The sequence below is a fragment of the Adelges cooleyi genome, unplaced genomic scaffold (assembly GCF_023614345.1).
Source record: "Adelges cooleyi isolate 19-005CV unplaced genomic scaffold, UGA_ACOO_1.1 ACOO_flye_CR_arks_rails_tigmint_CR_PRNA_108, whole genome shotgun sequence".
Lineage (NCBI taxonomy): Eukaryota > Metazoa > Arthropoda > Insecta > Hemiptera > Adelgidae > Adelges > Adelges cooleyi.
Window position 1 is genome coordinate 1,398,755 of NW_026095761.1, and position 23,930 is coordinate 1,422,684.

At 30.6% G+C, this 23,930-nt stretch overlaps 3 protein-coding genes across 3 annotated transcripts; 2 read left to right on the forward strand and 1 right to left on the reverse strand.

The window, feature by feature from the left end:
• Positions 1 to 1,400: 1,400 nt before the first annotated feature.
• On the forward strand, positions 1,401 to 4,129 carry LOC126840300 (protein twisted gastrulation-like). Its single transcript, XM_050575949.1, has 4 exons — positions 1,401 to 1,896; positions 2,787 to 2,993; positions 3,100 to 3,301; positions 3,373 to 4,129. The coding sequence occupies exons 1-4, from the start codon at positions 1,689 to 1,691 to the stop codon at positions 3,467 to 3,469; spliced, it is 714 nt and encodes a 237-aa protein (XP_050431906.1). The 5' UTR covers positions 1,401 to 1,688; the 3' UTR covers positions 3,470 to 4,129.
• Positions 4,130 to 4,962: 833 nt separating this feature from the next.
• LOC126847417 (fas-binding factor 1-like) lies at positions 4,963 to 12,727 on the forward strand. The gene is made up of 12 exons (XM_050587630.1): positions 4,963 to 5,287; positions 5,457 to 5,535; positions 6,423 to 6,871; positions 6,975 to 7,264; positions 8,312 to 8,460; positions 8,787 to 9,109; positions 9,184 to 9,416; positions 10,168 to 10,473; positions 11,606 to 11,743; positions 11,835 to 12,012; positions 12,087 to 12,335; positions 12,605 to 12,727. Exons 1-10 carry the CDS (start codon positions 5,281 to 5,283, stop codon positions 12,000 to 12,002), a joined length of 2,142 nt encoding a protein of 713 aa, XP_050443587.1. The 5' UTR covers positions 4,963 to 5,280; the 3' UTR covers positions 12,003 to 12,012; positions 12,087 to 12,335; positions 12,605 to 12,727.
• A 375-nt stretch (positions 12,728 to 13,102) lies between these two features.
• LOC126847416 (clathrin heavy chain) lies at positions 13,103 to 22,316 on the reverse strand. The gene is made up of 22 exons (XM_050587629.1): positions 21,904 to 22,316; positions 20,944 to 21,181; positions 20,696 to 20,845; positions 20,515 to 20,633; positions 20,295 to 20,456; positions 19,637 to 20,227; positions 19,385 to 19,573; positions 19,138 to 19,326; positions 18,663 to 19,070; positions 18,219 to 18,365; positions 17,673 to 18,157; positions 17,219 to 17,599; positions 16,959 to 17,142; positions 16,691 to 16,883; positions 16,406 to 16,563; positions 16,072 to 16,344; positions 15,695 to 16,012; positions 15,497 to 15,628; positions 15,323 to 15,433; positions 15,070 to 15,240; positions 13,670 to 13,967; positions 13,103 to 13,589 (listed from the first exon to the last, which is right to left on the reverse strand). Exons 1-22 carry the CDS (start codon positions 21,943 to 21,945, stop codon positions 13,426 to 13,428), a joined length of 5,103 nt encoding a protein of 1,700 aa, XP_050443586.1. The 5' UTR covers positions 21,946 to 22,316; the 3' UTR covers positions 13,103 to 13,425.
• Between the last annotated feature and the right edge of the window lie 1,614 nt (positions 22,317 to 23,930).

Here is a 23,930-nt window from a genome sequence, read left to right on the forward strand (position 1 = left end):
CTTTTTTTTTTAAATTATACAGGCTGAATAGATATTTATATATGACCTTTTATATAATTGAATAGTAAATTTAAAATTGCATCGAAGCAAACATTACAATTTTACGTCCTTAAGAATCATAATGAATGTGCTAAATATTTACAGTATCAGATATTTTATATTGTCTAATTGGAGATTACATAAATTTGAAAGCTAATTTTTCTATAAATTCTATTCAGATTGATCTTGATTATTTAATACTATATAATTATATTAATTATGAGATGTAAATTTTTTACCTTTTTTTTGGTTCCTTTTTACTTTGTATTTTCTAGTCAACTAAAATGACATTTCCAATATTTTACTTATTAAATACCTTTATATGTACTTTTCTTAAGTCAATGTATTCTAATTTAATGTATTATTTTATTTATTACTATTTCAATCTTTTCTACATTATTATTGTCTGCTTTAAACTACGTAATTATTTAATAAAATAATATTTTGTATATGCTATAATTTAAATTTAGATATTAAAAAAACATACTATTTTATACTATAACAATAAGAAAATACATTATTACCTACTTATTATAAATTATATTTAGTAAATAAAGTAATATTCAAATATATATATTAAGGAAATACATTTTAAAATGTATGCTTATAGATTATTGCTTCTCACATATATTTGCTGGTGGTGTGGTTATATGAATAAAATTGAAATAATAAAATAGTGTTTTACCAACTAAAGTATTGCTTTTTTGTTTTCTCTTAATTACACAGAGATATATCTGTAAATATACTAGCCAATTTGCTTCACTGTATTCATCAACTATTATAACATTAATCTATGTTGACTTCATCGAACAATCCTAACGTAATATACTTCAGTGTTTAAATAAGTTTCAATATTATTAAATTTTAAAGAAGACTTAAAACAGAAAACCTAAAACGCCAATTCGATATCTTTAAGCAATCTTTTATATTTTAGAAGATGGATGAAGAGCATTGGTATACATTTTTTTATCACAATTACCACCAATACTATATATTAAAAGCGTTTCATAATAATTCGTTAAAAAAGAACTGTTGACATTTGCAACCCGTGAGAAAAGCTGTACAGCAAAACTAAATAATTGATTTTTATTTAGTCATGAGCTAGAGCGATTATTAAATTTAATGTACAATATTTTCCGAAAACGTGTCTGTCGATAGATACCTAGTTTTGAATCATTATTAATTAAAAACTATTTACACATTAAAGTTTTCATTCAAAGTGTGTGGAATGTGAATACAGAATTCAGTCTTGGAGATTAATTATTATTTTGTAAAGTACAATTTTTTGTGGAAGGAGTGAGCTGCAGTGCCCAGTGGGCTCCGGCCAAAGACACCATCAATGTTTCATGATAATCGATAGCACTAAATCTAATGATAAGGCCCAGATAATTCGATTTCGATAGTTTTTTGTATAGTGTATTGTTATTTGTGTGTTCTCTACCTGAATCCTATCTATTCAAAAGTCAAAACAAGCAACAATTTACTGTATTAGCCGTAAGCGTGTTCAGTGCAGTCTACGGTCTAATAACTAATAAGTAACAAATGACCTGTTAACTGTCAACAATAAAGTGTTCGAGCCTCGAGTTCATAGCCGCATTGAAACAAACATAACTTTTTTTATTTTTACGGTGTTTAATGCTAAGTACACAATGAAGAACATTTTTCTTATTACTGTGATCGGGTCCTTAGCAGGGTTTGCGTATATTAGTTATGCTTGCAACGAGGCCGTGTGTGCATCTATTGTGTCTAAGTGTATGATCACTCAATCTTGCAAATGTGACCTAGCAAATTGTTCGTGCTGCAAAGAGTGCTTCAGTTGTCTTAATAATTTATATAGCGAATGTTGTTCCTGTGTGGGTAAGTAGAATCTTTTGAAGAATTACCGCAGTTTCCTGTAAAATGGGCTCTTTTATGGAACGATTTATTAAGCTAATTAAAATAAATTGATGTAACATGATACAAATTCACAATACCTAATTTAACTTTTATTTTTCTCATTGACCAATTGCTTTGGTCTAAAAAGAAAAAGAGTACTCGTTTGGCTTGATCAGTATACTATATTCTAGTAAAGCGTGCAAAATTCTATCATTGAGTGACCTCAATTCTAGGCGCAAACAAATTATTAGCATTATTCATAACTTGTTACCGTCTCATCAAAATGTTCAGAAAACTACTCTTTAATTTAATAAATATATAAAAACATTTTCATGAATAGCTCAAACAAAAAAATTGTTTTGCTGCCCAAATGTACCTACATCCATTTATCCTTGTACGGTATTTTATTATTTATGTAATAATTTGCTAGACAGTTATTTTACACTTATTAAGGAGCTTAAGGAAAACAACATTATGCATACAACAAAGCTTTGCATAATGTAAAGTACCGTAAATTATACAATTATACAGATCAGTTGAGTGTAGTTCAAGACAATCAATATAAATATCAACTTGGCAAATAATATAGAAATGTTCGAAATATAATTCTACTCCACTCTTTTTCAAATAAGAATGCACAGGGCTTACTTAATTCAGTCACATGACAGGATATTTTTTTTAATTTTATTTTAATTTTTCGCTTTTCCCATTAAGAAATAACCTATTTTGCATTATACTAATAGTGTTCTGATACCTTTAATACTCTCCAATTCTGATGTCTACTGTGGCACAAAAGTTGACTAATAGTAACTATGAATACTTTTGTCGGTACTTAGATTTCATGTACTATTTATTGGTTATTTTTATTTCAGACATGTGCCCAAAACCTAATGTCACCACCAATGCGTTAAGTAGAAAAAGTCATGTGGAAGATTTACCCGAACCTATAATGACATTATTCTATGCGCTTGTATCCGAACCTGATGTCCAGCAACGATGGGAATCATTGACATTCCCCATTGATTTTGACATTGAAGTTTTTAAGCCCGATTTTCAAAAGGAACTCAAATTGCTACAAAGTAAATTTCATTGCATTTTTATAGCTGGTTTCATGTTAGCTAATTTAACGTGAGGCAATTATAAATAAACAACAAACTTTCATAATGTTTAATTATAAATTTGTAGAGAATTCGGCTCAAGAAGTGGCTCCAATAAAGGATGTCATCACTTTAAATTGTTCTGTTGTCTATATGAGTCATTGCTTATCTTGGAACAAATGTAAAGCGTCTTGCATGTCGATGGGATCTAAAAGCTATAGATGGTTCCACGATGGCTGTTGCGAATGTGTTGGCGATCGTTGCATGAATTACGGAATCAATGAGAGCAGGTAATTATAGTTAATACATCATTTATGCTTGAATCATTACAAAAAATATATAACACTCCATATTTATTTAGATGCAAACATTGCCCTTTAAAGGGATCCGTAGTTCCAACGATAAGTGAAGCTGATTATGGTGATGAAGAAGATGATGATGAGGAAATGATACAATAGTTTTTTAAATACTTAGACAAAATGCCATACTTATTAATAGAAGAATCATATCCATAACTATACATACTCTGTACTAATTATTTTTTATTCTCATTTGAATTTCCTTAATCAAAGGACATTCCTTAGCTTGTGAAAACATGTTAATATGGATTAGTTAGACAAAAAAAATGTGACTTAAAATTATTATTTACTTACAGATCCCCTAAATCTTGATCGGATTAGGTATTGTTTGAATATCGTCCTTTTTTTCCTACTTTTCTGCTATTCGACGAGTTATTTTATTATTGGATCATCTTTTTTCTCGAGAACTGCAACTATGACTCAATAGTTTAAGAATAAAAAATAGCTTCATTTTTCAGAACAAATCAAATAAACCGATCAAAATTGAAAATAAACATAAATTAACTTCTTAAAAAAAATGTATATTAGTTTGAGTCATAAAAAATTTAGATCCGTCCAAGATAATTTCTGCATATAATTTGAAAATAAATATTTTTAAAGTATAATATGAGCCTTTTATTTGTTTTAAAATTATATTAATTTTGAATATTTCATATCAGTTTTGACAAATCTACTTACAATATTGATGGTATTTAATGTAATGACAAAAATGTATTTATTTTATATGTTATTTAAGGAAGCAATAAATAATAAAACTTGTAATTAAGCGTATAATCTATTGTGTATACCAGATAGTTTGATACTTACATTATAAAATTATGAAATTTTTTTTTATTACTAATATTATTATTTATTTTATACCATGGCAAAAATTTCAGCCCATTAAATGCCATTTTTTAAGTTTATTATTAGTTAATTTTTAATACTTAATATTAAAACTCATCATATACAATATAATGTATTATTACAATTAGAAGATAAGACTATTCAAATAGTTGTTCTATATTAGATAAAAGTATTTCATTCATTATGTACATTTTCAATTCGTTGATGTGAAACTTGAGAACATTTATGAACAAAATTGTTGTTTTAACTTCTATTGGACAATTAATAAGATTATATTACGATGCATCATATGTTAGTTGAAAATTAATGTTAAGGACATAAGAGTTGTGTAAAAAAAAGTTATTTTAGTTAAGTATGTAAGTTTTATTTATGTATCATGTTACTGTGTAAACATATTTGTTCTGACATTTATTTAAAAAACTAAAAATTATTTATTATTTTGCTATTTTAGTTATTGTTAAAGTTAGCTATTGAAAATGTACCTGCTATAATTTAAAAAAATATAAATATTTTACAAAATGAACAATACATTTTTTAACCAATTTTTTTTTAGTAAATCATTAGCAGTTACTAAAATTGATTAATAAAAAAATTATCTAATTATTAATCAATATTTTTAAAAACGAATATTGTGTTTATTAATTTGGTTAATCCTTAATACTTGAGGCATACACAAACTAATAATTCTGATTATTTATAACCTGCCTTCCTTGTCAATTTGCTTTAGTACATATTGCAACTAAAATGTGTATAATTCTAATAAAAATAATACAATATGCAAACCAGAAATGTTGCCTTGGCAACGGTGTATGATTTACACAAACATTGCATCTATGTAATACAAATAGTATAACATTATGGTATTATTTAACTACCTGTATATTATAAAAATGTGATAAAATAATAATAAAAATAATTAAATAGGTATTACATACTCCTATTATGTGTAATTATATGTTTAATCGGTGAACAAATAAGTGAAAACTTAATACATTTGACAATGTTATGATACCTATACATAATCAATATAGTTCTAAAATATAAGATAAAATAATGTGTGAGTCATGACAGGTAAATAAATGAAAGAATTTATTATTTACAATTGAAATATTATAATGTTTATTATTGTTTTGGTTTTTGTTTTTTTAAAAGGTGTTTTTTTTATGATTACATACATTTTAAATCATATTTACATCTAAAAAACTGTTGTAATATTATATCTTTTGTAATTACTTAACAGGAACTGCTGATAATTGGGATGTACTAGACGATTTGTTAGCAAATGAAGACGGCGATAGAAGGAAGGATCTTGACAAACCGTACGACTAATTTTTATTTTGTAGTATGTAAATAGTTTCCTGACAAGCGATAGGTACATGTGTACAAGTGTTTAGGTAGTTTTGTCGTAGATTCTAAAAAAATCTAAACACAAAAAAATGCTACAAATTGTTAACATTTCACACATAGAATATATTATGTATAATACATCTATGTTAACGGAAATAAAATATGGGTTTTTTGGGCCCATGTACACTGTAGGTATACATATAGTTTGATTTTAACTACATTTCGGTACCTTTTAATATAAATTCTATTGAAAACGGTTGATATGTAAGGTGTAATTTTGAGTGGCAGGGTGTTGCAGACATTGGAATCTCTATTATTTTTATCTCTTACCTGCTTGCAATTATTAAACTTCAAAGTTATGACTAATATTCAATTTTTTCGTAATCAAGGTGAAGTTTAAAAACATGGTGGAATATGGTCTAGTATGGTGAAAAAAGTATTTGATTAGATTTCGGTCATCCCGTCTCTCCTATTAAAAAACTAAACTCTCCCATCCGCGTTTTGTACATTTCTGTAGATACTATACATTTATATTGTATAAAATATATCCATCTTCGAAAAATTCATGAAATATAAGTAAACAAAAAATATTACCATGTGAAAATTTGAAACTTAAAATACATAAATTAGTTCCCGATCTGAGGAAATGTGGCTAAAAACCTCTCGAATATTTGAAGAGACCAACAAATAAATTATGTGGTGTTTAACTAGACCTCTCAGCATACCCTCTGGTCGCGCCTTTGGGTGTCTGCAAAATACCTACTCCACTGTTGTCTGTTAGTTATATGTGTATATTTGAAAAATACTTTCAAAACAGCTAGTTATAACGTAAATTTGTAATTTAAAAAAAAATGTTTAGGAGCAGCGACGCTCAGTTAAAGCCTACGGTGGCCAACACTGGAAGGTCCGAAGACTGGCTGGGTTTACGGACACCAAGTACTGACATGGTTTACGAGCCGTCTCTTGGAGGATCTAGTAAGTCGAGACGCAATAATCTAAGTAGACAGACCACTCACCGGACATCTCGATCGGCGGGCCTGTTGTTCGACGATGATGACGAAGACGACTACAATGGCGGCGGCTTTGCTAGAGACATCATCGGTGGCGACAACGATAAAACAATTACTAGCAACAAAAAGGACGGCAGACCGCTGGACTTGGAATTGTTTCAGGAAAGCAAAATATCGGTCACCGAACCTGTTTTGATCCGGTTGCCGACACCCGAGACGAGACCAAGACGTCGGGAGACGTCGCCAACCATAGCGGTTACGAACGATATGGCGCAAAAGTCGTCAGCAAACAAGACAGGTAAGCCATGAATTGTGTAAAACCGGCCTGAATAATGGCAGACGCATTGTACAACAATGGCTTTTTCTTTTCAAGTGTTTTTTTTAATGATATTGTATTTCAGATAAAATGCCCCCTTGGTTAAGCGGATTAATACAAAAAGACGAGTCTCCTCAGCCGGCCTCACCGCCACGCGTGACGCAAGAAGTCAAGCAGAATATTTCGGAAGTTATTGAAAACAACAAAATTAACGTGAACCCAACACCAACAATTGTCTCGCTCCTCGAGGGAAAAGATAATCTCCAAACATCTATTTTAGAATTTATCCAGGAACTAGCCAAGAAAAAACAGGACATTCAACAAGCTACTATTACTTTAATACAAGACCAACAAAATAGCGATCTCCTCATAAAAGTAAAATTAGCTTTTTTGCTTTGTCTTGTTTAAAAAAAAACCGTTTATTTTAAATGCCCATTGCCATTCTAATATATCCATCATCGGCTCTGTATAAATGTGTTCTGTATACAAGTCTTAAACAGCCGGTATATATTCAGTTGGAGTTCGTATCTTCTTTAAGGGGTTAGAGGTAGTCAGGATTTTGAAAAAATCCAATTTTTTTTTTTTCATTTTCTTAAAGTATGATGTCTCAAAAATGTTATCTGAAAATTTCAAGTTAATCCAAGGAAAAGATGACTCGATGTAAGTAATTAAATAATTAATATTTCTATACATAAATCGAGCATAACACTTTTTAAATGAGTTTTTCTCGAAACTATGTTTTCAAAATCGGTGACCACTGTAATTAAAAAACCACTTGACAGATTTAAATGAAATTTATACAGCTTATTGAAAGCACAAAAAACTAGTGCCTGATCAAAAAAAAATTTTTTATTAAACATTATATTTTTTATAAACAATAAACTAGTGCTTTTTTCCTTGAAAATCCGTAAGTAAATGATGAGAGGTCGCCATTTTGTTTATTTAAAATAAAACCTTCGATCAGGCACTAGATTAACTATTAAACTAATGATTTGTTTAGGTTTCATTGATTTTAGATGAATCAGTAAAATTTTATGTTGATCACTGCAAAACACGACTTTTGAGAGAAATATAGCGACAACTTGGTCTAAAATAAAAATTAAAAAATGTTAATTCTTGTCAAATAAAGTTAAAACATAATATAATAACATTGTATCATTTGTTTTATAAAATAAATTAAACTACTGTCAAAAAAAAAAATTGTTTGAAATACTCATTTTTTCACCCAGCTGACTTACCCCTAACCCCTTAAAATACTATTAAAAAAGCGGAATTTAGCACCTTATATAATATTTTTCAAATCTACAATGAATCTATATTATCTATTTATAACAGTACTCGACAGAACCAATTATAGGGTGTACAAAATACAAACAACCGTTACACAAATAAACATATAAAAATTACAAAAATTATAAATAGGCGTTGTTGATGGACAATTCGGCGATGATAAGTAGCGATAGTAAACAGTTAGAATGCTTGCAATCTGAGAATAAATCGTTGCAACTAACAATCGACCATTTAACCAAAATAAAGGAGTTGGAATTGGATACGATAAAAACCAAATACGAGTAAGATTCATGTTTAATAAAGTTTCATAAATATATTTAAATTTAATCTGATCCAAAGTAAAATAAAACCAAATATATATTTGAAACTTTAACGCACTGTATATTAACATTTCTCGCTGCTTCTAAGTCCTCCTTAATAAAAAAAAAACCTATTTTAACACTTAAAATGTACTGGCAGCTGATGTCTGGGCATCTTAGGCCTTATTCAAAGTTGTAAACATACATTTTGATTATTGTCTAATACGCCAGTGATCTCACTTAAAGCATTATTGTGAGGTTAATATTTTAATTTAAACACTTTTCCGAACACTTAATTTTAAATTTAGATTAGAACTAGAAGTACTGCGGGATAAACTCAATCGATATGAATCGCGTATCCGTGAGTTGGATGAAGAACGAAAAAAAGACTCTATAGAGCAAAAACAAAATGAAATGCTTTTGAAACAATCGTTCGAAGACAGATTAAGAACAATTCACGAAAGTCATCTAATCGACCTCAAACAATCCGCCGAAGTGCAAAAGATCAAGATGAGTCATCTGGAAGAAGTGGAATCCAGTCTAAGAGATACAAAATCAAAGCGCTCAATGAACAGTGATGAGATGTCGGCCAGAGAAATGTCGATAATTACACAAGAGAGAAAACTCAAAGGTAGGACATTTATACGTGTTGTTTTACAATTGTCGGTACAATATACAATTAGTACAATTATTATATTTGCGAAGACTTGCAGGAAGAAGTGGACAAACAGTTGGCAGTGCTGGACGGCGAAAAGGCGTCCCTCCAGGTGAAAATGGACGAGTTTCAATCGAGATACGCCAGAGAACGTAGCGAGTTGGAAGTTGCCAGTAAAGAGCTGAAAAGATCTATGGCTGCATTCGAAAGCAGTCGTAAATCGTGGGAACGTGAAAAAAAGTCTGATACCCAATACATCGAAAGCCGCAAACAAGAGTTAGAAGTAAGACACGCACATAGATCCCCGACGTTATTATTGTTATAGCAATATCCATCGCGTTTATCATATGGATTCTAAAAATTAAATAAAAATTATGATACACCCTCTAAAAAATCCAAGATCCAAAATATTTCTTCATACCTTTTTGTGGACCACATAAGTCTCCGGTGTTATTTAATAACTTTTTCTTCTCCTCTTGGCTGAAGTGCATGTGGCCCACTCCCATTTTGTGTTATGGAGCCGTCAGCTGGTCATTATTTCATACTCGTAACTCGTAGGTAGGTTTTATCATGAATAAAATAGCATTTTTTCTTACACCACAGATTATATAATCTATTCATAAAATATAATTTATATATATATATATATTCATACACTCCGCGATAATACTTTACTTTATATCTATTATTATGAAATGTTCTTTTTTTTTGTTTTATGATATTTTGTCCAAAATGTGTCTACGGTTAACAAGAAGAATTTTTTATTTGACAAGTAGATTATTAATAATATATTTATGAAAATAAAAGCTCTGAGTTCTGAGGCGTGATCACCCCTATCAATCCACAGTAAATACTACTGGAGTGCATTAATAGAGATTTATAGTGTGTCATGAGATCGAGGCGCTATAAACAAAAAATAAGAGTAGATACCTACGCCCTCCTTACAATTAGTCTTACGTTATACCTGTCAGTTTACCTTACATTATGTTTACACTTACAACGTAATTATAATAAATGCAAATATGTATATACAGGCAGTTCGTTCGTCGGTAATGGAAGAACAGCGCAAACTAGCCGAAGAACGGTTCGAAGTGGCCTCCGAACGTTGTCGTCTGGAAACCATGTTGAAAATGGATACTGGTAACGGAAGCGATCTAATACGGGCGAAAGCAGAACTTAAGGAGAGCTTTAATAATTTGAGAGAAAAAGAAAAGGATTTGGAAAAATTGTCTGAAAGCTTAAAAGAACACGAAAAGCATTTAGTCGAAGAGAAACACAAGTTGGCAAAGCAAGACGACGATATAAAAATAAAATTAATTCGTGCTGAAAAACTTCTGAAAGTAAATTTCATTGATCGTGTAAATGCACTATATCGTCACGATTTTAGGAAAGAGAATTTGGGCTTTGAGGGAGTAATATGTTAGTTATAATAAAATATTATGTGATGGTTATTTAACGTACGGAAGTAACTATTAAGTTTAGACGATAGTTATTATTAAGTACTACTCAGTCGATAGTAATATGTGGAAATATAACGTGATGTTCGAAATCGGTATATTTTTTTATAGTATTTGTAGATATAAATAGGATTAAAAATATACCGATTTCAAACATCACGTCATATTTCCACATTTAATTTGTGGATCCAATCAACAAAACCAGTTTTTTTATGAACATCGTACGGCGTACCTATAGGTTTAACTAAAAACAAAATTAATGGTATTCTATATGAATTAACTTGCCGTCGATTTTTTGAACCGAATCATATAAGGCCCGTTTAAGTCATATTTTCGTAATTAGAAGTTATAATAGGTACATATATCATCAATGTCTTCATTTTACCCATTAAACACAATTTAATTCATACTGACGAATTTTGGTGAACAACATGGAACACTGTTCTTTGAAAAAGAACAGTGAAACAGAACCAAAAGTTCAACATACAGGGTGATTTTTTTATCATGGGCTACTCAATATCTCACAGGGTTTAATAAGAAATTAAAATTTTTTTTTTCATATTATTTTTAAACAATGTGATTTTAATTTTTCACAATTATTTTTGTTTTACCTCCCTCCCAACTTAGTTTTTTTGATAGCAACTTTTGAAACTTAAATGGTAATGCATATATTTTATTAACTTTTTAAATTGAGAATAATGTACTAAAAATGTTGACTGGTCGATAACCAGTTTCGGATAACTATTTTTAAAGTTATATTTTAAAATTAGGATGACAGGGGATGTGCGGTTGGGAAATGCGCGCAGATAAAAATAATACTACACTCCACCTTTCCTCCTGCCCTAAACTTGAAACTTCAATAACTTCAAAAATAGTTATCCGAAACTGGTTATCGACCAGTCAACATTTTTAGTACATTATTCTCAATTAAAAAAGTTAATAAAATATTTACGTTACCATTTAAGTTTCAAATATTATTCAATAAGGCAATTAAACGCATTGTTTTTGTTTGTAGTTAGCTATGGCAAAACAGGAAGAAGGGTTTAAAGCTTTGGAAAGTGCTAAAAACATTCAAAGCAGGTTTGACAAAAAAGGCAAGGATATAGAAAATCGCTTGTTCGACGTGATAAGACGAGAAGAAAACGTCCTTAAGGTAAACCTATGCGATAATAGTAGTAGTAATAAAAACTGACGACGGATAATACGCAATAAAATTATACAATTTCAAATGTCTTGATTTAAAGGATGAGAAAATATTGGCTAATAAAAGAGATGATTTCGACAAGCAACGTAAAAGACTTGACCTAATATTACCTCATTTGTCAGCCGATGAGATGTACTTGTCCGGCCCCAAGATCAACAAATGCACAGCCGAAAACGAAGCTTATTATCGAAAAACTCAATTGTATTAGCTAAATTAATGTAAACATTATATTGTTATTAAATAATATATCGTTTTTACAAATATTATACTATTCTTTGTTTTGTTTTTTTAGGTCATGTCTCTAAGGATTACGGGTAAAATATTGTTCAACGTAAGGGATTAGTAAGGTAAAACAAAATTACACTTGCTCTTGATGCACAATATATGTTTTCAGTTTTTAGCGCTGTTGATGAACAGCCATTTAAAATGTTGTTATAGTATGACCATTATAAGTGATCACACGAACGAAAATGTGGTATTGAAACGGCACAATAAACTATTGCAAATTCTTATAATAATACAGAAGAAAAATAACACTGATGTATGCTGTTTATAATTAAGACAACACTATTTACACACCTTGCGGGTACTCCCATTTGATTATCTTGACTGGTTGGCCAACGTTTCAAAACACTTGCATGTTCCATCTTCTGGGCTCTGGATCAATGTTGCTTATACCGCGTTCTCCCGTAGACAGTCAAGATAATTAAATGGGAGTAACCGCAAGGTGTGTAAATATTGTACCCCATTCAAGTTTTAATAATTTTTTAATTAAGACAAGTTAGACATATATTAAATGTTGTTTTTCAGTATGTACATTATATTTTCAAAATAGATCATGAACAAACTACTACAGAATATGTCAATGACTGTTACACAAAAGCTATGTTGACGCACATACCTTAGTATACTCAAAATATAACTTCAAACAACAGTTACAGATATTTAAAAAAAAAGTATTTGTAATACTATGAAAGTATATTATTAATAATAACTCGAATATTAAATTAACGAGTTGGCACATTTTCAAATTGCTATCGAATTAATTCCAGTTCACACTTCCTAATAAGAGCTTAAATATAGCATTTATATAAATTCTTTTATAGTAAAAATAATAACAAACAGGCATGGAACTCAATAAATATACTCATTTGCTGTTATGATTTTTCATATTTCTAAATAAATTGTTGATAATAATAATTTACATAAAAAAAAAATCATAATAATAGTAATAATAATAATAATAATAATACGATTATAAATAAAATAAATTATAAAAATTAACGTGAAATCAAAATTAAAAATTTATATGCAAATAATTCATAAGTTACGACGTGAAGTTGAATAATTTAAACAAATAATATTTTAACAAGTATTAACATTAACTATGTAAATATTATCTAACAATGATGAGAGTAGTATAATAAACATACATAAATTTATAAATGTATATATTTTTTGTAAAGCTTATTCAAGTTTATATTTTGTTGGAATGACTTTCAAAAAGAATTATTATTTCTATTTATTAAATATAAACACAGAGGGTAAATTTTCTAGTTTTAATAGCAGAGCCCCATCATTGTTTTCTTATAAAATACTGCTATAAAGGAAAGGAGTATGTAATGGATCCATTAAATTCCATAACCTGGATAAGGTAAATTGCTTGGGGCGGCGTAAGAGCCTGCAGCATTAGGAGGAGCGTAGGGTTGTGAAGGAGGAATTGCTCCCTGGTAAGACGGTGAATACATATTGTTCATTACGGATGGACCAGCTGTTAACATCAGTTGTGGTTCAGCTAAATATATACACATAAAAAAAAAAAGTTATATGACAGCTGTAAATAGTGTATTATTACACAGTATTTATAATACGTACGCATCATCATTGGCTTAATGTCTTCTTCTTTATGCTCTTCGACACGCTTTGATTCGGCTTCTTCTAATTTGTCAACTTTAGCTACATATTCCCTAGTGACTTGTATTAGATAAGGCATGGCAAAATCCATAATATTATGCCTCCATGCTAATTCTAATACTACATCTGGGTGAACAAGATCGTAACATTGGAACAAAGCTGCGGCAAAACAATCGTAGTTTCCCCGTTCCAAGAACCAAGTTACTAACTCTTCGGCCACTTCGGAGTTCTTGGATTCAGCTGCATACTCCATAGCATCCTGAATAGTAGAATTAAGAACATTTAATATTACATTAGAGGTTTGACGCAAAGTTGACAAGACTTACAAAGTTGATTTTAAACAAGATTTTATTTTTTGTAGCTAGACCCACCCACTAAATTATCTTGTGTGCTGAATTTTTGATACATATAGTTGGCTGTCTAGTGATATTATCACTTTTAGTTTAATAACATCTACACTGTCCTGTAACTAACATGACCCTACTAAGCTTGGTTTTGTTTTCAATTTAAATTAATGCTTCTTCTTTGCCTCCGAAAACCATTTTTATTGTAAAAGTTGTTGTGGTAAAGGTTATTTTATATACTTCATTATATTATTTATTTACTATATACACAATATTTACTATATACCCTAACCTAACCACAAGTGTTGCTACGTTTTTAATTAATGTTAATTAAATTAGTCCAAATAAAAATACAATTTTATTTGTTAGTAGGTTTTATTTAAATTAAAATTATAAAAATATTTATTTAAATAGAGCCAAAGTCAAATTTATTTTAGCCACATTGACATCATTGGCCTCACTACAGTTTTATATAATTTTCTTTTCACTCTAAATGACACGTTCCTGTCATACAGAAAACTTGTAGCGTCTATCAACCTAATCCAACTACACTTTAGCCTACTCTCCATATCAGATCCTCTTTATATGTGAGCGTGTTTGTTGGTTACCATCCTTTAGGTGTTGAACTACATTAGTCAGTATTAGACAAAGTTGGCAAAAAATAAACTAAACCTAAAAAACTGTAGGGTTTTAGTTTAAGCCCAGCAAATTTTTAGGTATTTACACAAAAATATTGATTTTATTTGGTTTATGTACAATAAAAAAACATAGTTGAGTAGCATTTCAACATTGAAATTTTTCTGGCCTGCCAGTCAGTAGAAAAAGGTTTATGGTGATACTTTTTAGTGACAACCAAAAACATTGAATCGTACATGCTTTTGCAGTAAACTAAAACATTTCCCCATTTGTGGTTTTTTCATTAGTAAATAAAAGTTTTTAGGTAATAAAATTTCACATCATCGTTTTTTTTTTATTTACTACGTTAATGACAATTGATAATAGGTAAAAAAAACTTACCTTATACAATCTGTCTTTCTTGCACAACTCAACACTCTGCTTCCATCGGTTATTACTTTTGTACAAATAGGCAGCAATACGTCTGAATTCAGTCAATTCGTGTTTTTCAAGCTTTTGGGCAAGTGCGATTGTGTCAAAATTATCAAATGCATCAATAGATGTTCTTAAACCCTAATTAATAATTAATATTAGTGTTAAAATAAATTGTCCAATAAGTATTCAAAATTTTTTTTGTTTTTTTAAAATAATTTACTTGGTAATCTTCTTCATCAATTAATAGATTATTCAATGCTTCATTGATAGCCTTGTTATTTAATGACTGCACCGAACGCAAGTAAGTTTTGACCAATTGTAATTGATTTGTCTAAAAATACATACACATTTAAATGAATTAAAAACTCATAATACAATTATTATTGAAAAATACCTTCGAGAAATAGGCAACTGCTCTAGTGTGGTCCATACGTGGTGTCAACACTAACAACAAGTCATTGAGGAGAAGCGGTTTATAATCAACATAAAACTGAACTGCTTTATAATACAATTCTAAATTGGCAACCTATTTAATAAAAATGAAACGTAAAACCATTAAAATGTCATTCATAAAGTTAAAAGTTAAATTTACTTTGGTAATAATATCTTTGAAATGACTTTCACGCCAGGCTTCAGTTGGATGGTTCATCATAGCTAACACTGCGTTGTCATACTCTTCATATTTGTCATACAAAAATACTAACTCCGACCACAAGTGGGCTTGTTCAGCCGCTCTCAACACTTTTGGTATATTCACTCGAGACCAAAACAGTTCTAAGTGTTCCTTCATTTTAGCTGGTTTGTATTTTGAGTACAAAATAGCCAATTCTGTAAACATTCCCATATGTGCACGTTCCAATCCCAACGCTGCTTCCAATAAATTGATCAGTTCTTCAAAGTAGCCACGATCCTTAAGACAAATAATGTTAGCAATATATTTTTTTAATAAAAAATAAAAATATTAATTACTTGATAATAGTTGATTAAATCTTCCAACTCATCAGCATGAACCACAATATGTAAACCGCACATTTGAGCTAATCTAAACTCATTATTGTCAACACAAGCGAAACACACTTCTTTCCATGTTCTAGTACTATTGGCTTTACGAGCACTATCAACGGCACCCTGATATTCTTTAAGGTGAACAAGAGTAATAGCCAAACGCGCAAAGTTTGAAACGTTATTGTATAACAGTTTAGCTGGTTCATACATTTCATCATCGAAACACCTATCGCCTATCTATAAAACAGATATACACTTGTTAAAAAAAATCAATTTGGTGGTGTAATTCAGGTAAAACCTTTTGAATATCAGCATGATTTGGACCCGATATAAACTCCTCGAGATCAGCAAGCCTGTTAGTTTTTGCATACGCATAAATCAATTCACTCTCGATATAAGATTCACGAGCCTTCTTTCTAGACATTTGCAAATAGCGAACAAGATCTTCCCAACTTCCTAATTTAAAAAAAAAAAATGAATTTGTAATTACAATTTCCTCTCATACAAACACGGTATAATGTTATGTATACATTATCCGATCTCTTAATAAATAAAACAATTTAACAAAAAAAAAAAAAGTTACCTGTTTTATGTGCAGTTTGTACCACATCCATGTACGCACTGGGATCATCAGCTTTAATGAATGAATCAATAGCTTCTTTGACAAACATATTCTGTAATTGGGCTTTGGCCAACAAACTCCATACGCCTGGTTCGTTGCACCGTTCGGCAAATTCATACGCTCGGTCAAGGTTTTTCACATTTTCTATTAACACCTACAAAAGTATTGTGATGGGATAATTAATAAAGTTATTTTGGATTTTCATTTAAAAATAAATGTATAATTTTACCTGAATAGCAGATTGATTAACATTGAACTTTTTGAATATAGCAAAAGCTTCTTCATACAATTCATTATTAATAGCGATTGAAGCTATGTCAGGTGCATCATAGTTATCTAAACGGTTAATGTAGTCCATGACTCGAGTGCGATCAGCTTTAACTGCCGTCAATATTAATAGATTTTGTAAATTCCTATACAACATGAATTAAATGAATTAGACATAAAATCATCAAACATAAAATAAACAGTAAAATTATTATTAGTTACCGATGTGAGCTGAACAAAGAATTATCAAATACAATTTTTTCAAGTAACTCAATTAATTCATTAGGCAAATCAGCAGTCATAAAAGCCTTTACAGTCACAGATATATCTTCAGGATCTTGAGTTTCGGATAGAGCCGTTTGAACAACTTGATCAATAAGAGGACGACGATAGATGTTGTTTTCATTCAAAACTTCCAACCATAATTCAGGATTACGGCGTCGAACCAAATATCGTGCTTCAGATTTAAACAAACTATTTTCATTGCACACATTAATCAATTCTAAATCACATTTTCCACGTTCATAAGCAACACACGCCAAATGTGGATCGCGCTTTTCACAATACTTTCCAACAACTCTGCTGTCATAGAACTTGTTTTCTCTGTAAAAAACATTTTAATTTACATTTAAACTTATACTAAAATGCAGTGAGATATACAAATCTTAGTACATACTTCAAATATCTTTCTGGATTGTTGTTACTGTCAATATAAATTTTGGCCAAAGCATTATGAGTAGCAGGTTCCTCACTACCGTCGTGTACACGCAATTCTAACCACGAAGACAACAATTTTAAACGATTACGCTTTTCGACTTCTTCAACTAATTCATCGGTAGAGAATTCTCCTCTCACAACTTGAATAAGGTTTTTAATAATATCTTCAGAACAATCTACATCGAGAAGACCACCGACTACAACTGGTAGACGAGATGGATTGACTTTTTGTACATAAATTTCTATGTATTTTTGCAAGTTGTTTCTATAGAGATACAAGACAAGATCGTGCACAAAGTTAAACCGATCACACACAATAATTAGCGGTAACTGATCAGTAAGTTTTGCTTCTTTCAAAAAGTTTTTAACTCTTTCAGCATTATAACATGTTGATTCTCGACATATTCGCTCCACTTCTTTAATTTGTCCCGTTTTACATGCAGCCTAAAAAACATTTAAGGATTCAATTAGATATAAAAATAAATTTGATAAAATAATCAACAACCTGTATGTATTTAAAGTGAACTTCTGGATCTTGACTGAAGTTAACAATGGAACCCAAAAAGTAAAAAAGACCTTCATAACTCTTAAATGACTCGAACAAATCAATTAAAGCTTTTGTGGTAAGTTGTTCATGATATTTGGTTGCTATCTACAGAAAATACGAAAATAACAGAATTCAAATTATGTAATTGTTAAAACTAGCATGGATTGATAAATTAATTATACATTTTTTTTTTTTAATATCCAAGTAGTGTGTTTACAAACTGAAGTTTCAAACACGTTTCTAATGCCCACCGGTTGGGCATCTATCGTTAAACTCTAAACCCAACAGTGAACACAGGAAACATGTCTGACACATCAGTTCTTAAAAAAATTACCACAACATAAATGCTTTTAAAAACAGCAATAAAAATTTAATTTCTTTAAAAAAAAAGCAAATAAATACCTTAACACAAATTTGAAGGTTTTGTCTAATATTATTCGTGAGCATAGCTTTTAAACATTCCAGAGAGTCTTCAACGCTCAGAGAACCAAAGTAACCAATAAGCCAATCTGGATTTAACAATTGTGTATGAACAACTGCCCTTTTTATGTCATATAAATCTGTGTAATGCTCCAATGCTCTTTGTAAAAGACCTGCCTTTTCACAGAGTTGTGCAACATGAGCTCGATCATAATGAGTAAACATTTGATTGCCAAGAATTGCATCCGCAACTTGTGGAGCAGATATCAAATTCATTTCAAGTAGACGAGTTTGTAATGGACCTTCAGCTTCACGGTTATGCTTTAAGGCTTCCAAAAGGAATTTTGTGCATTGCTGGACCATATTTTGTTCAATGAATATATCAACAATCTAAAAAAAATTTAATTTAATTCTACATAGATCGCATGTACAAAGTAGATGTGTAATAGAAACGTACTTGATTGATGTTAGCTAAAGGTTCTGCATCGTCAGATAACAACATTTGGGCAAATTCAACAGCATGATCGGGAGTTGTTCTCAAAACTACATTCCTGAACAAATGAATATAATCAGGTACATAGCTGATCTTTTGAGAGTACAAAATTATTTTCTGATACTGGCCAGTTTCAGCGAAACACTGGACGACCTGTTATAAAAAGAAGGAAATGTTATATCACATTGTTTATTATATTAATAAATATTACTTTAGGTGGTATATTTGCACGAAGATAAACTGATAATGCTAAAGAGATATCAGCTGTTTTGACTAAATCACCCAATTCTTCAGAACATTCTAATTTATCTTCTTTTAACCATTTCTCTAATAATTGTCGTTTATCTTGAGCAAGAACTGGACGACACAACTCTAATGATTCGTATTTATTTAATTTTCCCTAAATTATTAAAATACAAATTATATTAATTTATGAAAACTATAATTTAGTGATTTAAAATACCTGATCAAGTAATATGCCGAAGTACTGTAGAAGAGGTGAAGATTGATTGGTAGCTGTTGGGACTTGCTGGAATTTTTGTATGGTTGAAGGTGTTCTAAGTATACCTTTAGGGGCATTGGCGGCTACCTTAGCTGCATCAGCATACTGTCCATTTTGGAAAAGCATGTTAAACTTGCGTACAAACAATTCTTCAGCACCAGATAAATTATTGCGGACGGCCATTCGTAAAGCGAGTTCGGGATGTTGTAATACAGTGTTTATATACGGAATAATATTGTCTTCTTCAACACTGACTGATAATACTTGTCCTTTACGATTAACACCAATAATTCCACCAGTGGCATCGTGTGGAGCAGTTACAAATATTGTATCACCACTTATGCGGTTCATATAGATACAAGTAGCAGTTTCGATGTCGTACAAGTGAATGTAGCCATATTTGGTGATAAGGTAGATAACATCAAACTTAGAGCTCACTTGCATAGCAACTGGAAAATCATTTTGGGCTTCTGGAGGGAAGAAAACTTCAACTTGTTTTTTCGGAAAAGGCTGGTTGCCTCGTGGTGTTTGGACAACTTCAACAATATGTAACTAATAGAAGTATATTAATTAGAATTCTATTTTTTTTTTAATTCTTTTTTTTAATTTTTTTTGTTACCTTTCCACCAGCTGCAGTACGAGCTGCAAAACAAAACAATGTAGACATTTCCCTATTTCCTTCCATTTGAAACCTCGCAAATGCTGCAGCATGTCCCTCGATAGGTTGCGAACAACTTTTTTCAACAGAATATAGTTGCATTGCTCCAACAACACGATTTTGCTGAAAAAATTGATAAATCAATAAATTTGTCATCATTTACTTATATATGTATATATACCTGAGCTGAAATTCCTATTAATAACAACCACTGCTGTTTGTGATCTGTTCGATAATTAATTATCTGACATCCATTTAATGTTGAATGACGATCAAACATTTTAACGGGAGTGGAGTCTCCTAAAATATTATTTGCATTATTTAAAACAATATTGTTTGTCTTAAAACTAGAGAAATATTACCTTCCATACTCCAATGGAAAACGGACGTTTCAGTTACAAGGGCTAAAGTGTTAGGCGAAATCCATTTCCAAAAAACCACATCATCTTGCATAATGTGAGCCTTCATTTTACTCTTCATCTCAATATTAAATATCTGTAGTGTTTTTTGGGCTGAACAATAACAAAAAAACATTTTATTATAGTAAAACACATAAATAATGATATAATAGTTTAAAAATAATCATGTATATATCAAATTATATTCTTACAAGCAGCAGTTCCTTCAGTACCAGCTTTTCCTTTGAGTGCAATAACTTTGCTAGCTGGATTCATGATGGCCGAGTCAGCAGAAATTGGGCGTCTGATTGGATTTTGTGGATCAGCCATATCAACAATAACCACTTGTGCCACATCACCAGTCTTTTCACGCACACAAATATATTTATCCGATTCCATGGTAAGCGTGTTAAAGCTAATGTTTGACTGATTGATGCCGACATTTGTGAGCTATATTATAATTGAATAAAGTGTCAAATATCTTACTACTTTTTCTTATAACAATAATATTAATAATAATATAAAAATATTTATACTTATCATTTATTATTATTTAAAATTAGATTAAGAGATCATCTCTAATAGCTTAGTTTAGTTGAAATGTACTTTATTAGTTCAATACAATAGCTCTGACAAAGCATGATATGTTATGCAATCCAAATGTAGATATTAGGCTTTGCTAACAAAATGTAATAAAATATATAAAAGGTCCCTCGACTCGCTTAACAGGATTAATAAATAATATAATATTTGTTGTAATTGATACCTTAGGGACCGGACCTGCGACAGATTAGGAATTAGCATAGAGAATAAATACAATAATATGCTATTCAATACTATCTAGCTAGTCACACAGATAAGCTAAACACCAGAAGGTCTGGTAGAAAGGTCCGCCTATATATGTGATAGATAGCTACTTATATCTTTCAAACACTTGATAATGCCTACCTATGTCTGATTTATAACAATATTTAATGACATGTTATGTGGATTACATACAAGAAATTTTAAAATCGTGCATAATATTTAGAAAAAAATAATGGAATTCTATTTATGTGTAAAAGAAACAAATATTAGCGCATAGTTGCCGGCTGGGTTTTTTCCATATTTAGAAGTCATTTGACCATATTCGACAGATTTGTGATAATGCAATCTAGATCGATTTCGTTTACCTGCAAGTGCTCCTGGAACTTGATGGGCAATATCTGAGACATGTTGACGGCACGATTCAGATCAACGAGCGGATACGGATTAAGACACAATTGGCGGCGGCCCGGATGGCCGAAAAGTTGAGTTTATGTGGGAGGTGCACTGATAATATAACACAAAAGACACGGAATTATTAGGGTCGTCGCACACGGCGCTACAATTGTTGGACGACAAAAACGATAATCATATAAACGCGTATTATTCAACTATGAGTATAATAAAATAAAAATACAACAAACTACAATAATAAAAAAAAAAGAATTACTAATTAACTCTTGTTCAGTTAATTAACTTAATATAATAAATGTTATATTACGAATAAATAAACGTAAAGAGGACAAGTGTATCATAAGCTGCTCAGTGCGCCGCTCATATCGCGAATTGTGTGAAAAATAGTAACGAAAGGGTTCGAGTAGTGAGGGGGGGAGGGAGTGCCACATAAACAGCCGTTACAGTGTGCCGTCTGCACCTGATGTTAAATCTCCCGTTCACAGATGTCAAATTCGAACTCATTGTTTTCCCATGAAATAAACAATACAATTTGAACGGCGCCGGGCGCATACCTACAAAATACAAATAATTTGTAAAGCACTCCTCGAGTAATAATTCAGATTTATTTGGTTCACTACATTTATTTTCATTACGAACTTCATGTTCACTAAAATTTATTTAGTAGGCACACTCTAATAATTGCTTAGTGAACTATACAATTAACAAAATTCATTGAAATGTTGAATACAATTATCACAGTCATTGCGGCCATCATGGGGCGCCCACAGGAAATTTATCAGGTCCCTTAAATCACGTTTTGATTAAAATAAAGAGTAATGCCAAAAATGTTTATTTTAAATTAAATAACTGTATAATTATTAATATATTATATTATGTAGTAATATATAGTGAACTATATGATTAAGAAATATTATTATTATTTAAAATGATATTATGAAAATAAAATACTAACTGATCAATTAATTTATTATTAATAAATTTAATAGCTTATAACACATGTACATAGTAGCTTTGTTCCAACATAGTGTTGTAAACTTTCGGCGTATGTGCAAAGTCAAAGACGTGTTCCAGCCACTGAACTCAATATATTGAGTTCTAGCAGAGAAAATAGGAGACATCTAACAAATTGTTTTCTGTTCCATCAGCGCTGCAACATGTTCTTAAGTTGTTGGAAACAATAATTTTCTGTTGCGAGTTTAACGTTCAGTCACAAATTTCGAGCATGCGTACAACGCGAACAGTTGTATAAATCTTGTTATTATCATGGGAGGCTTCAGTCTAGCACATCGCCATCGCCCAAAAGCTAGCGCGTATTCAGGATCCACATTTACTAGCAGTTCGTGATCTGCCCCAAGAAGAAGCACAATCTTTACATATAATTAACTTCCACTTATATTCATAAACAATTAATACCATTTTTGCAAAACATTTTATATTTTATTTTATTCTATGTGATTTTAGCTTAAAATTAATTGTATGTTTACTATATACGCTGTATTGATAAGGGTAAATTGTGTTGAGCAGTCCGCTTATGTTTTTTTTAAATAAAGTTGTTTATATATATATGACTTATTCTTGATTACTCAGTTGACTCTCATGATAATTGATAATTATTCAACAATTAATAAAACAAATTATTATAATACATAATTTTGGCAGTAAGTGAAAAAGCAAAAACCTAGGTTAATATGGGTTACATCATGGTTAATGGTATGTGGTTGTACATTCGCCAAAAACTGTTCCACCGGATGTAGTTGGAAGAGCTACCCCCAACTCGTTGCAAACTATAATACCATTGATTAAGTACAATATTTGTGTTTAATCAATGATAATACTACAGGGTGGCTTGGGAAACTAAGTCAGCTTACCGCAAACTTGCTATTTTAGGCGCATGCGCGTTCAGAATATGTTGCTTTCAAGTTTCAATGATAACAGTCATTCTTTCAAATATAGCTATTATTTCTCTACTATTTTGAAG

Bases quoted from the DNA above. Each gene is read 5' to 3' on its own strand.
- LOC126840300 (XM_050575949.1), top strand. From the start codon at position 1,689: ATGAAGAACATTTTTCTTATTACTGTGATCGGGTCCTTAGCAGGGTTT. The intron at 1,897-2,786 runs GTAAGTAGAATC...TTTTTATTTCAG, and splicing joins CGAATGTTGTTCCTGTGTGG to ACATGTGCCCAAAACCTAAT. The intron at 2,994-3,099 runs GTAAATTTCATT...ATAAATTTGTAG, and splicing joins GGAACTCAAATTGCTACAAA to AGAATTCGGCTCAAGAAGTG.
- LOC126847417 (XM_050587630.1), top strand. The intron at 5,536-6,422 runs GTACGACTAATT...AAAAATGTTTAG, and splicing joins AGGAAGGATCTTGACAAACC to GAGCAGCGACGCTCAGTTAA. The intron at 8,461-8,786 runs GTAAGATTCATG...TTTTAAATTTAG, and splicing joins ACGATAAAAACCAAATACGA to ATTAGAACTAGAAGTACTGC.
- LOC126847416 (XM_050587629.1), bottom strand. From the start codon at position 21,945: ATGTCTCAGATATTGCCCATCAAGTTCCAGGAGCACTTGCAG. The intron at 21,182-21,903 runs GTAAACGAAATC...ATTATAATATAG, and splicing joins AGTTCCAGGAGCACTTGCAG to CTCACAAATGTCGGCATCAA. The intron at 16,564-16,690 runs GTAACTTTTTTT...TTTTTAAATTAG, and splicing joins ACAAACTGCACATAAAACAG to GAAGTTGGGAAGATCTTGTT.